Source organism: Grammomys surdaster, unplaced genomic scaffold, assembly GCF_004785775.1.
Source record: "Grammomys surdaster isolate TR1022 unplaced genomic scaffold, NIH_TR_1.0 126059, whole genome shotgun sequence".
NCBI lineage: Eukaryota > Metazoa > Chordata > Mammalia > Rodentia > Muridae > Grammomys > Grammomys surdaster.
The window spans coordinates 5574132-5593889 of record NW_021620869.1 but is presented as its reverse complement, the minus strand read 5'-3'; the positions used below and the strand labels follow the sequence as shown (position 1 = coordinate 5593889).

The window sequence follows — 19758 nt, the reverse complement described above, 5'->3', positions numbered from 1 at the left end:
TAGCACATAAGCTATGATTTGTATAAGTGTCCCCTAAGTCCCAGATTTGGAAGGCTTGGTCACCAACTGTGGCACTGTAGGAAGATGCTGGAACCATGAAAACATGAGGCCCATTCAGAGAACATTAGGTCATTGGGTTTATGTCCTGCAGGGAGATAGTCAGCCACCCCTTCCTGTGTGCTTCTTTGCTTCCCTGGTGAGGTGACCAGGCAACTCTGAACACTCATGGTGATGAGCGCTAATGCCATAGGCTTAGAGCAGCAGAGCTAAGACACCCTGGAATGAAATGTGTACAACTAAAAGCCAAAAGAAAGCTTTCCTCATAAACATGGATTACATGTCACAGTGATAGCCAGCTGACTGGTAATGTTTGAGGGAACTCTTAATTAGAATGAAACATCTCTTGTCAATCTGTCAGTTCAGTGATTGGCGGCCAGGTCTCTGGGATGGCAGCTCAAGCAGCTCACTTTTCTCTGAGACGTTGTAGAAAATCACAGAAGCCTTTAGCTCCTGTAATGAGAATCTTCTCAAGTGGTTCAGACATGGTGCTGGCTTGCTTTAGAACCACACAGAACTCAAACTATACTCTTTGCTTATTTGGGTTTTAATTGTTTGTGAGAGTTCTTTCATTGTGCTCAGGGACTTATTATGATCACCTTGACACATCAGCCTTCTGAGCTGCTGGCTCTGTAGTAAGTCTGTGGAATAAACTCCACTTGTTCTTGGTTAAGTGGAAACCTCCCACATTCCTGGCAAACTGTTACCTTTTACACTTGACTAAGGAAGAAAAAAACATCAGCACTCTCTCAAAGACACATTTTTGGTCCCTGCTAAATCTCATGTGTGCTTTTCTTAAACCAGACACATGCATGCATGGCCCAGATGTGTATTAAACCAGGTAACGGGCATGCTGCCTGGCAGGAAGACACATGGCTGGCCAAACTGGCGGATTGTCCGGTCTTTCCATGGGTGGCCATGGCTCAGCTGGAGCGCCACTGCTGTGTTGGAGCCTAGCCATCAACTGTTCCCTGTTTGTCACGGCAAACCTTGTCTGAGTGGAGACTAGCGCCACTCAGCCCCTGAGACTCAAAGGCTGATTTGACTGGGAAAGACCCCCAGACTCTAATGCAGTCAATAAATCTTTGTTGGTAAATAATTGCTATCGAGCAGAGTTTTAATATAAATTTATGAGTGGTGTTTTATCACAGCTTGGGGCTGCAGCAAGCAGTGAGTGATGGATTTCAGATCTCACTTACATTCATTACATTAACTTAGTAAGTTATTTAAAGCTTGTACACTTAACATTGCTTTTGGCTTTCAATGACCTCTTGGGACTAGAAGCACACACATGACGAATAAAGAGATTGCAGTGTGGTAGACAGCCCTGCTTTTTTGCTGCTGTGCCATGGAGGACACCTGAGCAAAAACGGAGACATCCCTTCCTGGGGGACCTTGATATTTTTGGTTGTAGATCATTTGAATCACAGTCTTTGCGGTGTGTCAGTGAATCAGGTGTAGCAATTAGATCAACACTGGCCACTTGCAAAGAATAATGCAAGCTGTCACAAAAGCCCTTAGATCTCTTAAACAAACAGAAGCTGCGGGAGCTTACAGTTGGTCTGCTGGAGAAACTGGTTCCCAGGAAGGCCACAAAGCCTCCAAGCCTTAAGCAGAAACCCAGATGCCTGATTCTGTTACTGCCTGGTGTTATACAGTGCTATGTAATTGAACCAAATCCCGGTGATTTAAAACAACAGTGGCTTGTTATTTATCAGACTGTTTAGGTTCTTGGGACAGTGGTTCTTCTGTGCGCTACACATACCTCTGGGGCTGGAACACCGAAGTCCTTCCCTCACAGGTATAGAACATCAGCAAAGGAGGAGGCAGAGGTCAGCAAGACAGCAATGACAGCCATCCTTCAGATACCTCATGCTCCCCTCAGGCTGTCTCCTGGGCCTCTTCTTTCCACTGCCTGTAGCTGGACAAACTTGACATCCCAGAGGGTCACTGAAGCCAGATCTGTCCGGCTCTGTCAAGCTGAGGATGGAACATTTAACGGGACATCTGGGTATGAACACCACCAGGGCTGGGTTTTCACAGGTCTTCACTGAAGTCTTGTGGCTTCAGTGTACCCTCCCACAGCCCATCCCAGCATCCCCAGAGTCTCAAGTCTTTGGCGCTTCAGGCTGGTAGTGCATGATGTAGTCCCCTAACAGGCACACTTGGGCCAGTTCTCACTGTGTGAGGCAGGAGATTCAGGAGATAAGCTGGATTACACACACATATTGTGTAGCAGTGACCCAGTGACAGATTATAGTAGATCCCTACATTGTAAAAAGGTGGAGTGGAACCAGACGCTAGCTGGCCCATGGGAGTTGTGAAGTTCAACCAGATACCTGTTGCTAATGTACCCTGCCCTGGGCACAGGGAGTCAGGAGTCCCTGTTTCTTCTCTCTTTGTCAAGAAATGACCTGAATTAGCTGCTGTGTGGCCACTTCGCCCTGCTTTCTTCCTGACGTGCCTAGAATCAGGGTCCAGGGAGCAGGCTTCATTCTGAACCTTCTGTCATTTTAGTTCAAGATTGTATGGTCTTTAAAACAAAGAAACAAACAAAATAGCAAAAACCTCTTATTGGCTTTTGTTGTATCAAGGTGTAGTCCATTCTGTGGCATAGAAACCTGTCCTAATCCCTAGCCCCAACTCTATACAAAAGGCAGCTGACAGGCTGTTGAGATTTTTCCTGGGTTTGAAGAAAGGATCAGACTGCCACACCTTGCATAAGACCCTCATTCATCCCCTGTCCTTATCTGCCATTGTGGTCTGCATATGATCTAAGCTCTGAGGCCAGCTCTTCTCTAGGGGTTCCCACTTGTACTGGCTGGTTTTGTGTATCAACTTGACACAAGCTGGAGTTATCACAGAGAAAGGAGTCTTCCTTGAGGAAATGCCTCCATGAGATCCAGCTGTTCGGCATTTTCTCAGTTAGTGATCAAGGTGGGAGGGCCCATTGTGGGTGGTGCCATCCCTGGGCTGGTAGTTCTGGGTTCTATAAGAAAGCAAGCTGAGCAAGCCAGTAATATCCCTCCATAGCCTCTGCATCCGCTCTTGCTTCCTGCCCTGTGTGAGCTCCTGTCCTGACTTCCTTTGGTGATGAGCAGCAATGTGGAAGTGTAAGCTGAATAAACCCTTTCCTCCCCAACTTTCTTCTTGGTCATGATGTTTTGTGCAGAAGTAGAAATCCTGACTAAGATACCACTGGCAGGAGAAGCTGGGACCAAGATACTGTTTTGTGACAAGTAGTGTTTGGACTTGGGATTATCTTCTCTTCTTCTCTGCTCGGAAACGCACTTGGCCCTTTCTCCTCCCTGTAATTGGGGCCAACAGTCCTTCCTGAATACAGTGTGAAAATCTAAGGCCGTACGCACAGGTCCATGATGGGATTGCACTTGGCATTTGGGTTGTGGGTGTGCTGAAGTTTCTGCTGGTCTGTGGTCTGGTCTCCCTTGCCCAGCCTCAAGGGACACTGTGTCCTTCTCCTCAAAGGTCCACTAACATTCCTGAGTCCAGCTGGCTTCCTGGCTGACTGCGTCCACACCGAGGCCAGGAGCTATTTGTTCTCCATGTACAGTGGTACAGGATGCCAATCTGCAGTATCCACCCTGGGATGAACTGGGATGAGAGAAAACAGTCATTTCATCATCTCTTGTGACACCATAGCTAAGGACAAAGAGGAGTCACACAGGCTTCTATAAAGCTAGAACTTCTCTCTCTCTCTCTCTCTCTCTCTCTCTCTCTCTCTCTCTCTCTCTCTCTCTCTCTCTAAGATTTACTAATTTTTAAAAAATCATGTTTGTTTATGTGGGTAGATGCATGTGAGTGCAAGTTCTGACAGGAGCTGGAAGATGAAGTCAGATCCATCAGAACTGGAAGTTCAGATGACTAAGCCATCCCATGTGGGTGCTGGGAACTAAACTTGAGTCCTATGAAAGATACACAATTGTTCTTCACTGCTGAGCCATCTCTCCTGCCCCCTTACTGCCTTTAACAAGTGTTAAATGTACATGGGCAGGGTCTGTTCCTTGGTGCCTTGTGTTGACTTGAGTCATCTGGGCAACTTGGAATCACAGAGAGATGACGGAGGTGCACAGTGTATTCATGCCCTGGAGCTTTCTGCAGGCAGATGCTTGTAGGCTCTGGCTTTCTGGAGACTAATGGTTGTAGATGCAGGGAACAAATTAGTCTCTTGAGTGAAACGCTGTATTGTCCTGAAACTTACAGTATCCAAATAAATGGTGCAGCTCCCCTCCCCCCATGTGAAAGAAAGCATTCTCAAATGGATGGCTATACTGGCTGGCAAGAATGCTCTAAAGCGAGGATTGTCTTCATGTGTACCAGATTGTCATCTGAGAGATGGACAAAGGATGCATCTTGACGTACTGCCGTGCAGTTTTGCCCTAGGTTACAGCCACTCAAAGAGACTTAGAATCATAAGGGCCGTTTGCACGCACTGACGGGAGCCGCCCGCCTGTGTCTAGACAGCCAGGAGCCTTCCGGCCTCTGTCATCCTCTGGCTGGCGGGACTATGGCTTTGTGTCCTTTGAAAGTTTAAAATGAACCGTTTGTGTGGCTTGCCACTTTGTCTTGGTTGTCAGAGATGGGTGAGAGTTCAGGCTGGCAGATCATGGAACTCTATGCCCACCACAGGCCTTGTCAACCCTGAGACTCCCTGGCCACTCCATGTCCTAGTAGAACTTGTAGGACCGTAAGCAGAGATTGTACAGCATATACCCTCCTAGCAGATGCAGAGCTTTATGGTTTAACTTCTAGGTCTGTAGACTGAAACAGTGATTACCACTCTGGGTGAACTTGAGAAGGAAGACAAAGACGTGTTTCAATCACGTAATGCCCAGGCATCATCAGTTGGGGTTCATTGATGACTCTGATTAAATCCCCATCAAATGAGCATGGCCTTAAAAAGTGGAAACAATTTAGGGGAACAACTGTTGTTGACATGGGCCCAAAAAAGCTGCTAGGACTTGTTGAAAACTGGATCTTTTCAAGAGAACCCCACAAGCAGGCATACATTTGGTCATGAGATGGAAGGAGCCACATCATGTCTTCCTCCAGGCTCTGTGTGTAGCTGTCAAGAAGGAGATCAGTTTGTTATAGGTCTTGCTTCACTGTATCACTGCCTCACTCTGCCCTGCTTCTGTGTCTGTGGGCCAGAAAGTGGTCACTGTATGCATTTCACATTTTAGATCTCCAGGCCTGGTAATGCTCTCAACAGAAATGGCTCGTGTTTGAGAGACCTTTGAGTAACAGCACTGTGTGAGCTGAGATGTGGCCACAAGGGTATCCCCGCTTGGCCAGTCCCATACTGCCTGTCAGGCTGAGGCTTCGTCTGGGACTGCGTGCTGTGGAGACCTGTTCTATCAAGGAAGCTGCTGTTGTATGTTGCAATGTGACTCTCATGTTGTTTGGGTACTCATGCAGCCTGTGGCCCAGCATTGAATTGCCTGTCCCTCGCCACTCCTGTGCTGTGTTATGTCTCCAGTCCTTCCATATTTGCTTTCAGGCGCTAAGAAACCAATATCTGGTATAGCCAGGACTCTTGTCTGGAAGTCTCAAACAGAAAGCCCTCCTACAGGCATCCTGTGCACAGGATAAAGTGATACGTGTTCTGTGTAAAAATCTCTTGAAATGTTGCCAACATTTTCAGCTAAGCTTTCTGAAGCAAGTCTGGTGTTTCTTATACTGAGGAGACAACTGGACAGGACAGGGCTAGCCTACCCTTCATTTCTCTGCTGCACCCAGACAGCAGAGGCATGTGACATGCTGGGGATTCTCTAGACCATCTGGCTCCTTCAGCTCTGTCCACTCTGCCCCGGAAGTTTGCTTGTAGGAAGAGATTCATTTCCGTCATGCACACACATGCTCTTCCTGCCTGAGAAATATTCAGAGTCATGGGTGCTTCCCTCCTGCTGTCAGGGTAGCCGTCAGAACCCTCTTCTCTGGAGCCATAGGCAGTACATTTTAAGGAATGCTTTTGCATTTTCTGCTGCCAATAGAGTGGTGACCCTGCTATTTCTCACTCTAAATGCATGGTATTTTTTGTAAGTTGTTTTTTTTTGTTTGCTTTTTGTTCTGTTCTTAAGACAGTTTTACTATTTAGCCCTGATTGTCCTAGAACTCAGGAACTCAGAGACATCTGGCTGCCTCTCCTGCCCTATTGTTGGGATTAAAGGCATTCACTCCAGTGCCCAGCTTGAATACATTATGTTCTGTGGAAGCTGGAGAGTCAGGAGGGTCCCAGGCTGACCTGAAAAGAAAGACCATCCAGTCCTTTTCCTTAGCTAAGCTGGAGCTTCTTAGTAGCTGAAGAACATCTCTACATTGTGGAGAGCTGTGCAGCAGAGAGGTGCTCGCCTTCCTCACAGTCATGTGATCTTACTTTTCTCCGGAGGAACCCCTGTCACAAGTCTATGGTTGTTGGGTCAGGGAATGGCTGAGACACTCAAGAGTTTCTGCTGTGAGAACAGCTTTGTTCACTGTGGCTGAAAACTAGGGAATGGTGGGAATGGGAGGCCTACCCCTTCACAGTAGTTAGGCATGACTTTGCCTGTGTGACCCAGAGTCTTGTCTACAGGGGGAAACCTTGTGTTCTTGCCTTTGCTGTCTCTGGCCTGTGGTTGGTGGCGAGCAAGAGAGAGTGAGCACGTTAGTGCTCAGGGAAGGCAGATACTAGGCCATTGTTTAGGCCATGGAAGGAGAAGGCTTTCAAGGCCGTGCTGGCCACAGACAGGATGGGTGAACAAGAAAGTTGGGGCTCTCAGTCTCTCCTGTAACCTTAAAGGGCAGAGGTAGAAGGAGATATTATTAAGTCAGTGGGGCCCAGACCGGCAGGCAGAAAGAGGTGGCCCTTAGACAGGTCAGTCTTCTTCAGGCCCACCTCCTCTGACAGTATTGAGCTGATACAGTAGAGTAAGGCGGCAGCATCCTCCAAGGAGCAGGGCAATTCATTCACAATTGTCAACATTGATGTTTTCCGTCCTAGTGACATCACTTTTGTAGCAACAAAATTGATCAGCTTGGAGCCAGCAAGATAGCTCAGCAAGTAAAGACATCTGCTGCCAAGTCTGATAACCTGAGTTCAATTCCTGGACCCCACATGGTAAAAGGAGAGAGCTGATTCTTGCAGATTGTTTGCTAACCCAGCTCTTGCACACACAGTAGCATATAAATAATAAATAAATAAATGAACGGTAAACCAAAAAGAAAGTCTTTTTAAAAAATAGATGACTTCTTTTAGTTCCCCAGATGACTGTGAGGGCCTCTCCACATGCCTCCGGCCTGGCCAGTGTCTCCTCTTTTTCTCTGTCGCCTTCACCAGTGAAAGGATAATTAGAAGCATAGGGCTGGCTCCTGAAAGCGCCCACGAGCCTCCCAAAGGAGCCGTGTTAGACATCTGCAGGCGTTTGCCTGAGCAGGAAGGGACATGGCCTTCTAAAGCCTGCAGCAGCCCTCATCTTCCAGTGACACTGCAGTGACCCCCAGCCCTCTGTATTGTTGAAATTCCATCTGAAGTGGATGATGGGAAAATGTGAGCCCATGGGAGAACTTGGGTGTGGCCTTGTGTTGCTGGATTAAGAACTGGAATTGCCCATGGGGCAGAAATGTGAGGGGATAGAGGATGTTGGTTTATTATTGTGTCCCTGGGGGTGACTTACTGTCTCCTGTCCATGTGTCCCACGCAGTGGAACTTCGTTGCTTGAGTTTTCAGCATAAACATCTTCCCCGGGTTACTTTCTGCCATGTGCTTTCCTTACATGAGAAGATCTACAGAGCCATGGCCTTCCAAAGGTCCATTTGTGGCTTGTTCAGATGGCTCAGTAACAGGTACCTGATTCCCCAGGCTAGGACTTGAAGCTTGTTTATGATATGAGTAGACAGAGCAGTAGCCTCTGTGTTGATAATTGACAAGTGAGCTTCTTCCTGTCTCCTGTGCAGGCTGACCTGATTTTCTCCCTCACTGAGATTCCTGGGGAAGGGCAGGATCAGGAAGGCAGTGGAGGCTTCCTCTGTGTCCCTAAGGGGTCAAGGTGTATTTGAGAGCCTTTAGCTTCCTGCTTCCTAAGACTGGCTTAATTAGCTAGTGTTAGGCACGTGCCTTCTCAGCCATCATAACTGCGGCAGTCTATTGGTGGACAAGAGCTCTCTGCACATGTACAGGAGTGAGCACCCCTGGCAGGAAAGCGCAGCTGAGAAGAAGGGGAGCCCAAGGCTGGAGTGTTGGCCTGACCCCCACTCAGGATTGCTCATCCACTGTCCTCACCCAGGAACGCCAGTGAACAGGTGCAGGGCTTGCTGGGAATTGGCACTTAGACCACGCACATGTCCGCAGCAGCCATCCAGGGAAGGCTAGGCCACACGTGAGTTCCAAAATAGGTTAGTTTCGAATTCTGAAAGCTTTCCCAGAAATCTTAATGGGACTTCATTAAAAATCGATCGAGGTGAATTACACACTGCTCACCCACCCAGTGTTGTTACTAAAGTTTGCAAATGGAATTACAGTTCGAATAAATTAAAATCCTGTAAAGAAATTGTAACATGAAATTGTAGTATTTATAAAATTATGGTGAGATAATCATTGCTGCCTTCTTAACAGAGAAGGTCATTTAAGTTCTGTGTTTAAAATGGCACTCCTGGGGCTGGAGTAGGAGGCTGGGGCTGCTACTGGGGCATGGTCGAGCATTTTCCTTGAGTGTGCAAGGCCCTGGGTTCACTTCCCAGTGTCACAAAAACTAACAAGCAAAGAATAAAGGCATCTTTTCGTTAGATACTTCCCATGCGATATGACTCTGTTCTGTGGGCTGTTGGATGGACAGCCAGGATGCCCACTGCAGCTGTCAAGCAACAGTGGACGAGAAGAGTCTACTGCAAAGTTTAAATTTCAAATATCACAGATAATGTTGAATATGAAAGAGAAGAAAACCCAAATTAAATCTAAAAGCAAGGATAATGTTCTCTAGAAATGCAAATCCACAAGAAAGTTTACATTGTTCTGAATCCTTTTGTGTCTCATAAGCCTTTCTCCACTTACATGGGACCTTCATCTGCCTCCTCTTTCCCTGCAGGGCATGCTGCTGAAGCGAAGTGGCAAGTCACTAAACAAAGAGTGGAAAAAGAAGTACGTCACCCTGTGCGACAACGGTGTGCTGACCTACCACCCCAGTTTACATGTGAGTACGTGGGTTAGAGGTGGTAGCAAGGCAAAGCCAGCCCTCTGCCTTCATGTGAAGAGGACAGTGGGATTAGATCCCCTGAGAGGTAGATAAGGCAGCCAGGCCCTCAGACTCCTGTCCCCTTCAACTGTTAATCCCGGGCTCTCAGTTCTGAAGTGAATTACAGATTACTTATAAGTACACATTACTTATGAAGTAGCATCCGAAAAGACAATGGCAAAGGGGTTGAACCAAGAGAGCGGATGTGAAAACCTGAACTACAACAGCTGAATTTGAACCCAGGCTCGGCCCCGAGCACCTGAGAACAGAGCCAGGCCTCAATGTCATTCACCACGGTTTTCATGCACATGTACAGCACAGCTGCCGGATTGGCAGGCGGGACACTGTTCTCCTTAGCATGACTTCTGTAAGGTTCCAGAAGCAGACTCAGTTTTACTCTGGCAGGCATCCAGGCAGTATGTCCACAAGTGAGCACTTTTAAGGTGGGCCTGTTTGTTCCAGTTCCATGAACTGCACAGGTTGAAAACTAGTCATTGGGTTTTGCCACTCGATCAAGCAAAATTGAAATCCTTAAAAAATTGCAGCGGTTAACAAGAAAGTTTAAAGTAAGCATTCTGAGTGGAAATTGACTGTGTTCCCTGATTGTGTGTGCTGAGAATGCAGACCTATTGTCTCTGCACATCAGGAACACATCTTGCAGCCATCTCCAGTGATAAGTTACATTTTCCCATGAGAGCAGATGTGAGGCACCATTTTGATGTTTATATAGTGTTCATGTATACTACTGCATGGGTGATAGTCTGGGTGGTTCAACAGTATCTCAAAACACAACGAAACATTTGGCAGTGAATGGATGGATGGATGGATGGATGGATGGATGGATGAATGAATTTGACCTCCCTCATTATTATACAAGTAAGTCTGAATGAGCTTTCTCCTGATATCCCTTTCATCCTTACCTGTTTCTTTAAGATAGATTCCCAGTAATCGGTTTGCAGAGCTTGAGGGTCTATATGATATTACTGACTTGAGGGTACATGTCAGATTCCTGGGACCTGTTTACCTTCCCAAAAAGCCTTTTGGGAGAGGCCTTTCCCCTGCACACTAAAGAACATCATCTTGAAGCCGTTCCAGTACAGCCACCCTGCTGTTTTCAGTACCACAGTAAGCAGAGCAGTGAAGGTGGTCAGCATGCGACTATGAAACAGACCCTGTCTTCGATGAGTTTGCCCAAGTGCAGGCTAATGCAAGCAAGTCCTGCATGGGACTCCGATGGGTTGGGCTAAGCTGGACATTGCATACGGTGTTTTCAGTGTGACTAGGAATATTGGTATATAGCCTCATCCTAAGGTTGTGTGTGTGTGCACGTGCGCTCACGTGTGTGTCTCTGTCTGTCTTCTGTCAGTGTCTGTGTGTCTTTGTGTCAGTGTGTTTGTGTATATATCTATGTATACAAGATACATATTATACATGCATTCCTAGGTTCTGGTATATTCTAAGGTGTAGTTGTAATCATGTGTGGATAGACATTCTTTGTTGGATGTGGAGCCTCTTTGTGTGGCTCTGTGTGGAGCCCATCTTGGGAATAGATTTGATTCTCCAGGTGGCCTTGATGGCAGGATGTCTGATCCTGGAGACCCACCTGTAACAGGGCCCATGCCTTTTCCAGAGCTGCTGTGCTGAGCACTGCGTGCTTCCACAACTCTTCTACCCTCAGGTTCCATCGCTGAGTGCACAGAGCTGAGCCTTTCCAGGCCCTCCCTACCCTGCAGCAGCCCAGTCTACAAGGAAGGCTGCCCTGTCTTAGGTCTTGTTCTTCTTCAGATCCTGTCAGACCAAAGACCTCTTGTTACCAGCTCTGGTGCTTCATGTGTGTCAGAGAGCAAAGCTGGGACTTGGTGAACAGTAGTGAGTAAAACTTGGCTGGTGGCTCACCTTCTCTCTGCCCGGACTATGCCATAGCACCTCTGTCCTCATGTAATATATGGAAGGAAACTACTCAGTTTCCTGTTTTCTGTTGGGGAGCCTAGTGGTTGTCTCCAGAAGAACACTGTTGCCCAGTGGTACCTTCACCATAGCCCATTCTGCTACCTCTCCTAGTTTCTCCCGAGGCTTAGATGGTGCAGGCCCTGGCCCTTCTTGCTTTGTGTGTGGAGAGGAGATGGTAGAGGTATGAGAAGCATGTGATGGAAGACTTCGGCTCTGTGCTCCCCCTAAAAAGCAGTGGTTCCCAGACTGTTGGCTACCATAGTCATAGGACCCCATGGGACTCCAGATGGTGAAACCAGAGGCCATCTTGGGAAAGTGTCCCAGTACAACGTGTTCTGCATCAGGTCAGTGCTGGGCATGAGCTGCGTGACCTGTCTAGAAGTTGGAAGATAACACATTGGTGTTTAGACCCTACACTAGCCATAATTGTACAATGTGTCATTGAATGTGGCTGGCAGCTGTCTTTTCTGGAACACAGAGAATCATTCACTAGGTAGGAAGTTTGGAGATACTGCCCTCAGGATGGCTTCCAACCCTCTGGAGTGTGGGGCCCAGAAATTTCCACCAAACTGAGCAAAGTGAAAAGCTAATGTAGCCGGATCCCCGAGGAAAAGGCCATCCTGAGACTGAAGCTGCTGAGGGGGTCACTTAGTTACATGCTGGGGTCCCCCAAAACCCACTCAGCTTCTTCGTCTTTCTCTCTCAGCTAATGCTGAGTGAATGAACCTGAGAACCCAGAATAGGTAACAGGAAGCACACCCAACCTAGGTAAGAATGAATGCTTTCACAGGCAACATGCTGTCCTGGCTTTCTCAAGACTAAGAGAGTCCTGGGCAAAGGGATGAAAATGATAAGGGATGCCGGCTGTCTGCTGCCCTGGACAAGGGCTGACAAGCCAAGTCTGCTGCTTACCTCTACTGGACCCTATGTGCTGACAGCTTCAGGCTTTTAAACCCAACTGAAGCAACCAAGAGCGAGCCTAGTGGCTCTGTGAAACCTGCTGGGCCTTGAACTGTTGGCTCAATGGCTTACTCTTTTGTCATTTCTCTTTCTAAAGTGATGATGATGGTGATTGATGATGGTGTTGATGGTGATGATGGTGATGGTGGTGGTGGTGGTGGTGATGGTGGTGATGGTGACCATCTCTATCTTTGCTGGGCATGGTTCAGCTTTAAGAGCATTGGCTGTTATTCCAGAAGATCTTAGCTCAAAGCTATCTCTAATTCAAGTTTTAGAGGATTCAGCACCTTCTTCTGGCATCCTTGGGTATGTGGTACACAGACACACATGCAGGCAAAACATTTATAAACATGAAACAAAATAATAATTAAGGAAAAAAAGTCTTAGATCACTTATCTCCAAGAGCTCTAAGGCTCAAGCATGTATCTGTCCTGAGAAGGAGATATATGAAGGTCTCCCGGATTTAAAGCTCATTCCTGGATCCTGATGGGGCGGGTGCAGAGCAATGTGTTGTGAGATCCTTAGGTTCCCTCTCTGTGGACTTCACTACAAGAGCCGTAGGGAGCACCGTGATGGAAAGTGGAGGGATAATGAGAAAGAACCTTTGCCCTGGGGCTCTGCGTCGCAGCATGGCCACCTATTCATCTTCTGTGTCTGTCTGGGAACTGCCTCATGCTTGGCTGGCAATACTCGTCTTGGAGTCCGCTCTGTGTGGTAGACTTCCTAAGTGGGGCTGTAAGAATGAGCCTGTAAACCAAGGGCGTGACATTATGGAACCCCGTGTGAGAAAGCATACCTCGGTCAGGCCAGCTCTGCCGTCCTTGAAGGGGCCTGGCAGTTGTGCCCAGCCCTCCCTATGCATCAGGCCAGCCTAGTCTGTATGGATTGCTTTCCCTCCTACAGATTTGCTTTTCCTCCTTACTGATACCCTCTTGAAACCAGATCAGCCCTGGTTTTTCTTCCCTGATACACAAAATTGGACCTAGGCTCTAGAAGGGATACCTTTTACTCAATAGATCGATTGGAGATTAGGCCGAGGCCATGCTTATAGCAAGAGGTGGTCGCATGTACTGTGAGCCTTCAGTTTGGTGCTTTTCTGAGTCAATAGTCAGCTACAGTAGAAATTGTCATCAAATTCAGGTTTTAATAGCTCCAGATTTCACAGGCAGACAGGAAGCCACTTGACTGACACATCAGAAAGGGATCTGAGATGATTCCTAAGTAGGTCTTCTTCCCAGGGAAAGAGCCTGACTGAGTAAGCAGCTCCACTCACAGCACCCCTGCAGGGAGAACACACTGGCCGTTCATCACAAGGAGACTTGAGGTTAGAGGAGGCAGAACCTCTGATCATGCCTCCTTACTGCATCCCACACCTGCCAGCATGAACCTCCCACTTCCTGTAGAGAACACGCAGTTACACTCAAGGCCCTTGGATAGCTGTTCCAGCACCATGCAGAAAACAGAACAGCTTCCGCCTCGGCAAGATCCCAAGTTCAAAAGACCTTATTCTTGTTCCCACATGGAAAGCCATTTGACAGTAAACGGCTAGCCTTCTGTATCTCAGACATGAGCGTGGTCAGTGAGTCATGTTGGTGACACTAGCCTCAGTTTGTGTCTTTTGTGGTATGAATAGTGGATTGTTTTGGCATTTGTTGTTGTTTGCTTTGGATTTTTTCCCCCTCATCTTGCTTCTTCATGAGTAAGTACAATGGCTCTGCACTCTTCACCACCATCTCCCTAGAAAGTGGTTTACACAAGCATTGCTCATTGCCTAGGGACTGTGTTGCCCTGAGTGTGGTCACACTGGATGTCAGGGCTATATAGCTTTGTAGGGTCCTTGATCCAAGATGGCGTGGGTTCCAGACCTCACCATGTGGATCGTTGACCACAACATGTGCACACAGGGTAAGCCATAATAGAGTCACTTAGTGGGGTGGGATTCATACACACACACACACACACACACACATGCACACACACGTGTTGCCATCCAAAAATACTAGTACAGTTAGATTAGGATGTTACAGCCATAACGTGGAAGATAAAAGGTTGGGATCTTGCCACCAGCAATCAGTGTTGTTCTGGTCCAGGACACCTCTTTTTGAACAGGAAGAGGTTTCTAAATGACAGACCACAGCACAACTGATACTTCTTTTGAGTTTCAGAGGATGGCAGAAAGCAGAGCATGTGGCTTTTCTAGGTCTCAAGGGAGCATCCTTGGGAGCAAGGGCTTCCTCCATGTTGGGATGAAGGCCCGTCTGTATGTGCAGAAGCCCGTGTTCTCCCTTAAACACATGCTATCTAACATCCTGGAAGAGGCCTGACTGTAAGCCCATGGTGGGTGTCACATCAAGGTCCTTGACATGTGAAAGTTGTCACTGCAGGTGGCATTCATTCAACACTCTAAAAGCCATATTGGAGATGTAGTCTCCAGCCCTGGGACTGTACTGGGAAGAGGTGGAACTTCTAAGGAATGAGGGCTAATTTACAAAACAAAAAAAAGCTAGGCCTTTAAGAGCAGGCCCTGGAAGGGGACATTGGGCCCAGCACCTTTCTGAAGCTCTCTCAGCTTCCAAACACCATACACTGACCATTTCCCTTGCCACATGATCCAACCATGGTATGCAGCCCTGACTCCGGGCCTGGAGTGAAACTGTAACCCTCTTCTTACATGAACATGTCAGAAGTCACGTGATGGCCCCGTTTCTGCCTTGTTTCTTTAGAGCAGCAGCCTCCTGCTATAAGTTCTCTGCAGCCTGGCATCTCTCCAGAGAAGAGCCTCTTTTCTGTGTTGGCTTTTTCTCTCCCCATGATAGTTTCATCTTTTTATTCTTTGTCCTTCAGATATTACAGAGTCATACAAGCTCTCTACTTCCATGAGGGTGGCATCCTGGTTCGGTGGGTCAATGTGTAGAGTGGATGGAATAGGTGTAGTGGGTGGGTTCCTGGAATGGACAGTTGGGTAGGCGGACAGGTAAGTGGGAAAGAAGACAGTGTGGTGGTAGGAGGCAGGACGGGTAGGTAGAGGTGAGCAAGGAGTGGAGGCACAGAGGGCTGAGGGAGCAGGTGGGGATGGGGCTCAAGGAGAGATGGGTGGCTGTATGCGTGTGAGTAGGCGGATGGGTGGGTAGGAGTGGGACTCTGTGCCACTTCACCTGCCCTTAAGTGAGCAGACCTAGAGTTTCTGAAGTCATGGGGAAAGAATTCACACAGTGGTGCTTTTAAAGCCACAGGAAAAAGCCACAGCCTTGTACAGACTCTCTTCTGTGGGGACGGATATGAAGGATGGAGAGGAGCTGGAGGGTGCCTCACTTTGCTCTTTAATTGTAGTAATAGCTGTTGCTCAACAAATGTGCCATCCTGGACAGACAAGGCACTCACTGGCAAACTGCTCGGCTGACAGGCATGTCCAAGTCTCAAGTCTGTGCCTAGAATCAACAAGAAGAGAAAAGGTGCACGGAGGTTCCATGGTAGGGACAGCATGTTGCATTCATGTAGTCTCTCTCGTTCTGAGGAACCTGATGGTATAAAGAGATAGGGGAGGCCTCCTACAGGGTGACCTGGTAAATATTTTTGTCATTCATCTAAATTTCTAGTAAGCATGTTTTGTAAGGGTAAAAATTAAAACAGCTCAGCAGAGACCACAAACAACTTGGCAAAGACTGCAGGACAGCTTGCTGAGCTTACTGAGAGTAGCCATAATAAAAATATCAAGCCCCTCTAGGGACGAGGTGACCAGAAATGTAGAAACAACCAAAGACATATCTTGACCAGTCTAAACATGCCCAAGTGAGTAATGGGCCACCTGGTGTTTATCCTAGAAGGTCTGAGGCTTCATGGTCAAAAATAGTGGGCCATCCAGCCTGTCAAAATGATTGCTTACGCAAAGTGCTGATGTTTGAAATATCCAATCATATGTAACTGCGCCAGAATTTCCCACTTTTCCCTTCCTCCTTGTGCCTCCCCCTATAAAAGTTCTAAACTTCCTGGGGTCTTCATCGAAATTCTCTCCCCTGTGTGGGATGAGTTTCGATCCAAGGGCCCTTGTTAGTAAACTGCCTTTTGCCATTGCATCAAGTCAGTCTCTCGTGTCTCCTTGGGTACGCGCTAATTGGGACTTGAGTTGGGGTCCTCTTCCTGGGTCCTTACAGTTTAAGGAGTATCACACCCCTGGAGTGACTTTGCTGTGACAGTGTCTGTGTTTTCAGGGTCCCCTGGGAGACCCAGGCTACTTCACACACATGGTTAGAGTCTCTGTCAAAGCTTCATTCTGCCCAAAGAATTTATTTTATCCTACTCCAAGTCTTGGGCAGCGTTTCAGATTAAAACTAAAAGGGAAGCTGACTAGAAGACACACTTTGTACTTTGTGTGTAGTGTGAGGACCTGAGTTCGAATCCTCAGAAGTCATGGAAAGCCAGGTCCAGTGGGCCACGTCTGTAATACACATCTTCTTCCATGTGATGGAGGCAGAGATGGGAGAGTCTCCAAAGTTCTTGAGCCACTAACCTGATGTAATATCATCGAGAAAAAGGAGACTTTCTCAAGGGGGAAGGTCAGGTGTACTTGAGGTTAGCCTCTGACCTCCACATATACCACGACATGGTTGTGAACATTTACATGAACACAAGCACACATCATACACAAATCAGATTATGTAAATGCAAATGCAGTGGCCAAAATGTGTGTTCACTCCTTTGCAGCTATCTTGATGTTGATGTAGGTTGCTAGCATTCTGTCTAAGCTCTGCCCCACATTTCCCTGGTAACCGCCAGGTAGACTTGACCCACTATAAATGGGGCTCCTTGCCCTCTCTCAACTCTCTTGCTCTCTTGCTCTTTCTCTGCTTCCCTTAACTCCTCTCCACATGCTCATGGCCAGCCTCTACACTCTCCCCCCCCCCCCGCCTCTACTACCCTATTAACTCCCCTCCCCATGCCCTGAATAAACCCTATTCTATGCTACACCATCGTGTGACTGGTCCCTCAGGGGGAAGGGATGCCTCAGCATGGGCCCACCGCGGCACCCTCTTTCCTCATACCTCACCACACCTTCATAGAACATACCTCCCCCTTTATCTTTTTATAAACACAACAAAGGTTACCTCGATTGAGGAAGACTGGGTAATCACAGATGTTTGAGAGCCCAGCTGAGCTGTTTCCTGAGGAGGGAAACTGTCTTCTTATTTGTTTTAGTAAAATGAAGGTGTGTGTGTGTGTGTGTGTGTGTGTGTGTGTGTGTGTGTGAGAGAGAGAGAGAGAGTGCATGTGTGTGAACATAGACTCCACTGTGTGGCTCATGATTCTAAACCTTTTACGTTTCTAGAAGAGTCTAGGAAACCTTGGTATACCGAATGACAGTTCACAGAGTAGTAGCTATCCTTTGTACCCAATTTGTATCATTTTGCACCCCCCCCCTTTGGGGGGCCTTTTAGTGTTACAAATTGTAGCCAGAAATTCCCCAGAAAGGCAGATAAATCAAAACCCTATGTTTTCCTGTGGTGACAGTCACCACCGAGGTCTCAGTGGGAAAGGATGGCCGAGGGGGGTAGCAAATGCTCTCCCTCTTCCTCTGAGAGATTGAATTTCATTATTCTATTTTATAAATATTTTCTTCTATGGCTCATAACCTGATTGCCCGCTTGTTGCTAGGGTCTCGCAAGGTAGGGCAGTGTGGCACTGGCGAGGCCCCTTCTCTTCTGCTCAGGTGTGCCCGTGGCCCCGAAAGGAAACCAATCAAGGTGCGATTTATGTTCATTAAGTGCTTGTCAAAACTGAAAAATTTTCTAATCAGCAGCGATCTAGCTGCAGCCCCCTCAGTGGCTGGGAGGGCTGCCTCTGTGCCGGCTACTCGCCTGTTAACAACTCTAGGCTAAGAAACCGCTGATGATTACATTAGGCTAAGCTACAGAGTAAATGAACCATGTCTTATTTAGGTGCCACTAGCTTCAGAGCCTCCTGCCCCGCAGGGCACTTGATAGCGTTTTATGGCTTTAAAATTAGTGTAGCTTCCCGTTTGCTGCAGGGTGCAGCCTGTTATGCCTCTGAACTCAATAAGCAAAGGGAAGGGGCCTTTTGTTTTACCCCCTTAGTTTTGTGGGGGGTTTCTGCCCTTGCATTTTAGCAGGCTTTACTTTGCATCTTTTCCAGACAGCATTTTGCAATAAAAATGTCTGACTGCCAGATACATGCCTCCCCCACCAAAAAGAGGAGGGGAGAAAAAGTAGAAAATGTCAGCATTTCAAGGGATTTTTCCCCTATACCGTAAAGTGAAAAATTGATTCAGAGTCACCTCTAATGGCTTCTCCTGTCGGAACTGCTATCTAAGGTTGGGAATAACACCTTTAGCTAGAGAAATAGCTATATAAAGTGGGAGGGGGGACCAGTGGGCAGAAGTAGTGAGGGCCTTTATTTATTAAGAGCTGAGGCATTTTTTTTAAGCCTTTCATGTATCACCTTAGCTTAAACCTCACAGCGATCATCCCACAGGGCAGAAGACTGTGGATGCATAGACCAGGATGCTGAGGTCACTGCCCCACACAGTGAGAATATGATAGTCCCTAATAGTCACTTGGGCTACCTGGTGGAGGCCTGTCCTCTAATCTGGAGAATCCGTGTTGTCTTTTGGCCTCGGTATGGGAGAGAAGATTCTGGAAGTCATGAATCATCACCCTCATGCAAGTTGGATCTGTCTGTGGTGCTGTCAGCTACCCCTGTGGGCAGGAAGGGAGACAGAAGCATCGAGAAAGGGGCTCACAGAGAGCTCTGACAGCAGGGGGCCTAAGCAGGCCTATGTGGATTCTTACAAATTAGAAGTACTTAAAATTTGTGGTGCCTCCATTGGGACCTTTGAGTGCCCCCTTAGGTCACATAACAGAGGTAAAGGCATGGTACCCTCCGCTGTAAGAGCCTGCTGTTCCTAAGTCAGTTCTTTCTTACAGTGTGTCTCTTCTAGACAGTTTATTCAGTAACAGTCTGAAAACTTAAAGATGTCCAGGCTAGACAGACACCACTGTGCTCTACATTTCTGTAGAACAGATGCTAAAATGACCCACGACTCTACCAGTGTTTAAATACTAAAGTCCTCCACTAGCACTGCCCTGCCCATGCAGTTTGCCATGGTAAAACGTGCCGTGCCCTCAGAGATGCCTGCAGCTCCTCAATTGACAGACAGTCTTTCACGTAGCGGAAGCGTTCGTCCAGCACAGGCTAAGTTTGAGCACGCATGGGTTACAACTGGGTAATGTTCAATTGAACCTAAAATGAGAAGACTCTTCCTTGCAGTGTGAAGCTCAGTAGAGTAAGTCAATCAAGACGGATACAATCAAGGGGCCAAAGGTATATTCATAATTCACTGTGGGATTTTCTGCTATTTAGATTTATATTACAATACTGTATCCCCCTGGGCTAGTGTTGGAATTCCGCCCATTATGGTTGGATGCCAGTCACAATAGTGAACAGAATGGAGAGATTCACCCTGCTGATGTTCAGGGTTAAGCCTGCCCTTTCCCTTGTACTGTCTTAGGGAAAGTGTGCTGCCAGTGAACCCCAGCCAGGTTCTACCAGCTAC

The 19758-nt window shown here is 47.5% G+C and overlaps 1 protein-coding gene across 5 annotated transcripts in view; it reads left to right on the top strand.

Moving 5' to 3' along the window:
* Agap1 (ArfGAP with GTPase domain, ankyrin repeat and PH domain 1) overlaps window positions 1–19758 on the top strand; it is a 436006-nt gene that overhangs the window by 261877 nt on the left and 154371 nt on the right. For all 5 annotated transcript variants that reach the window (XM_028755318.1, XM_028755317.1, XM_028755316.1 and 2 more), the window contains exon 10: window positions 9135–9239. In XM_028755318.1, the coding sequence (XP_028611151.1) occupies window positions 9135–9239 (105 nt within the window). The remainder of the gene's footprint in view (window positions 1–9134; window positions 9240–19758) is intronic.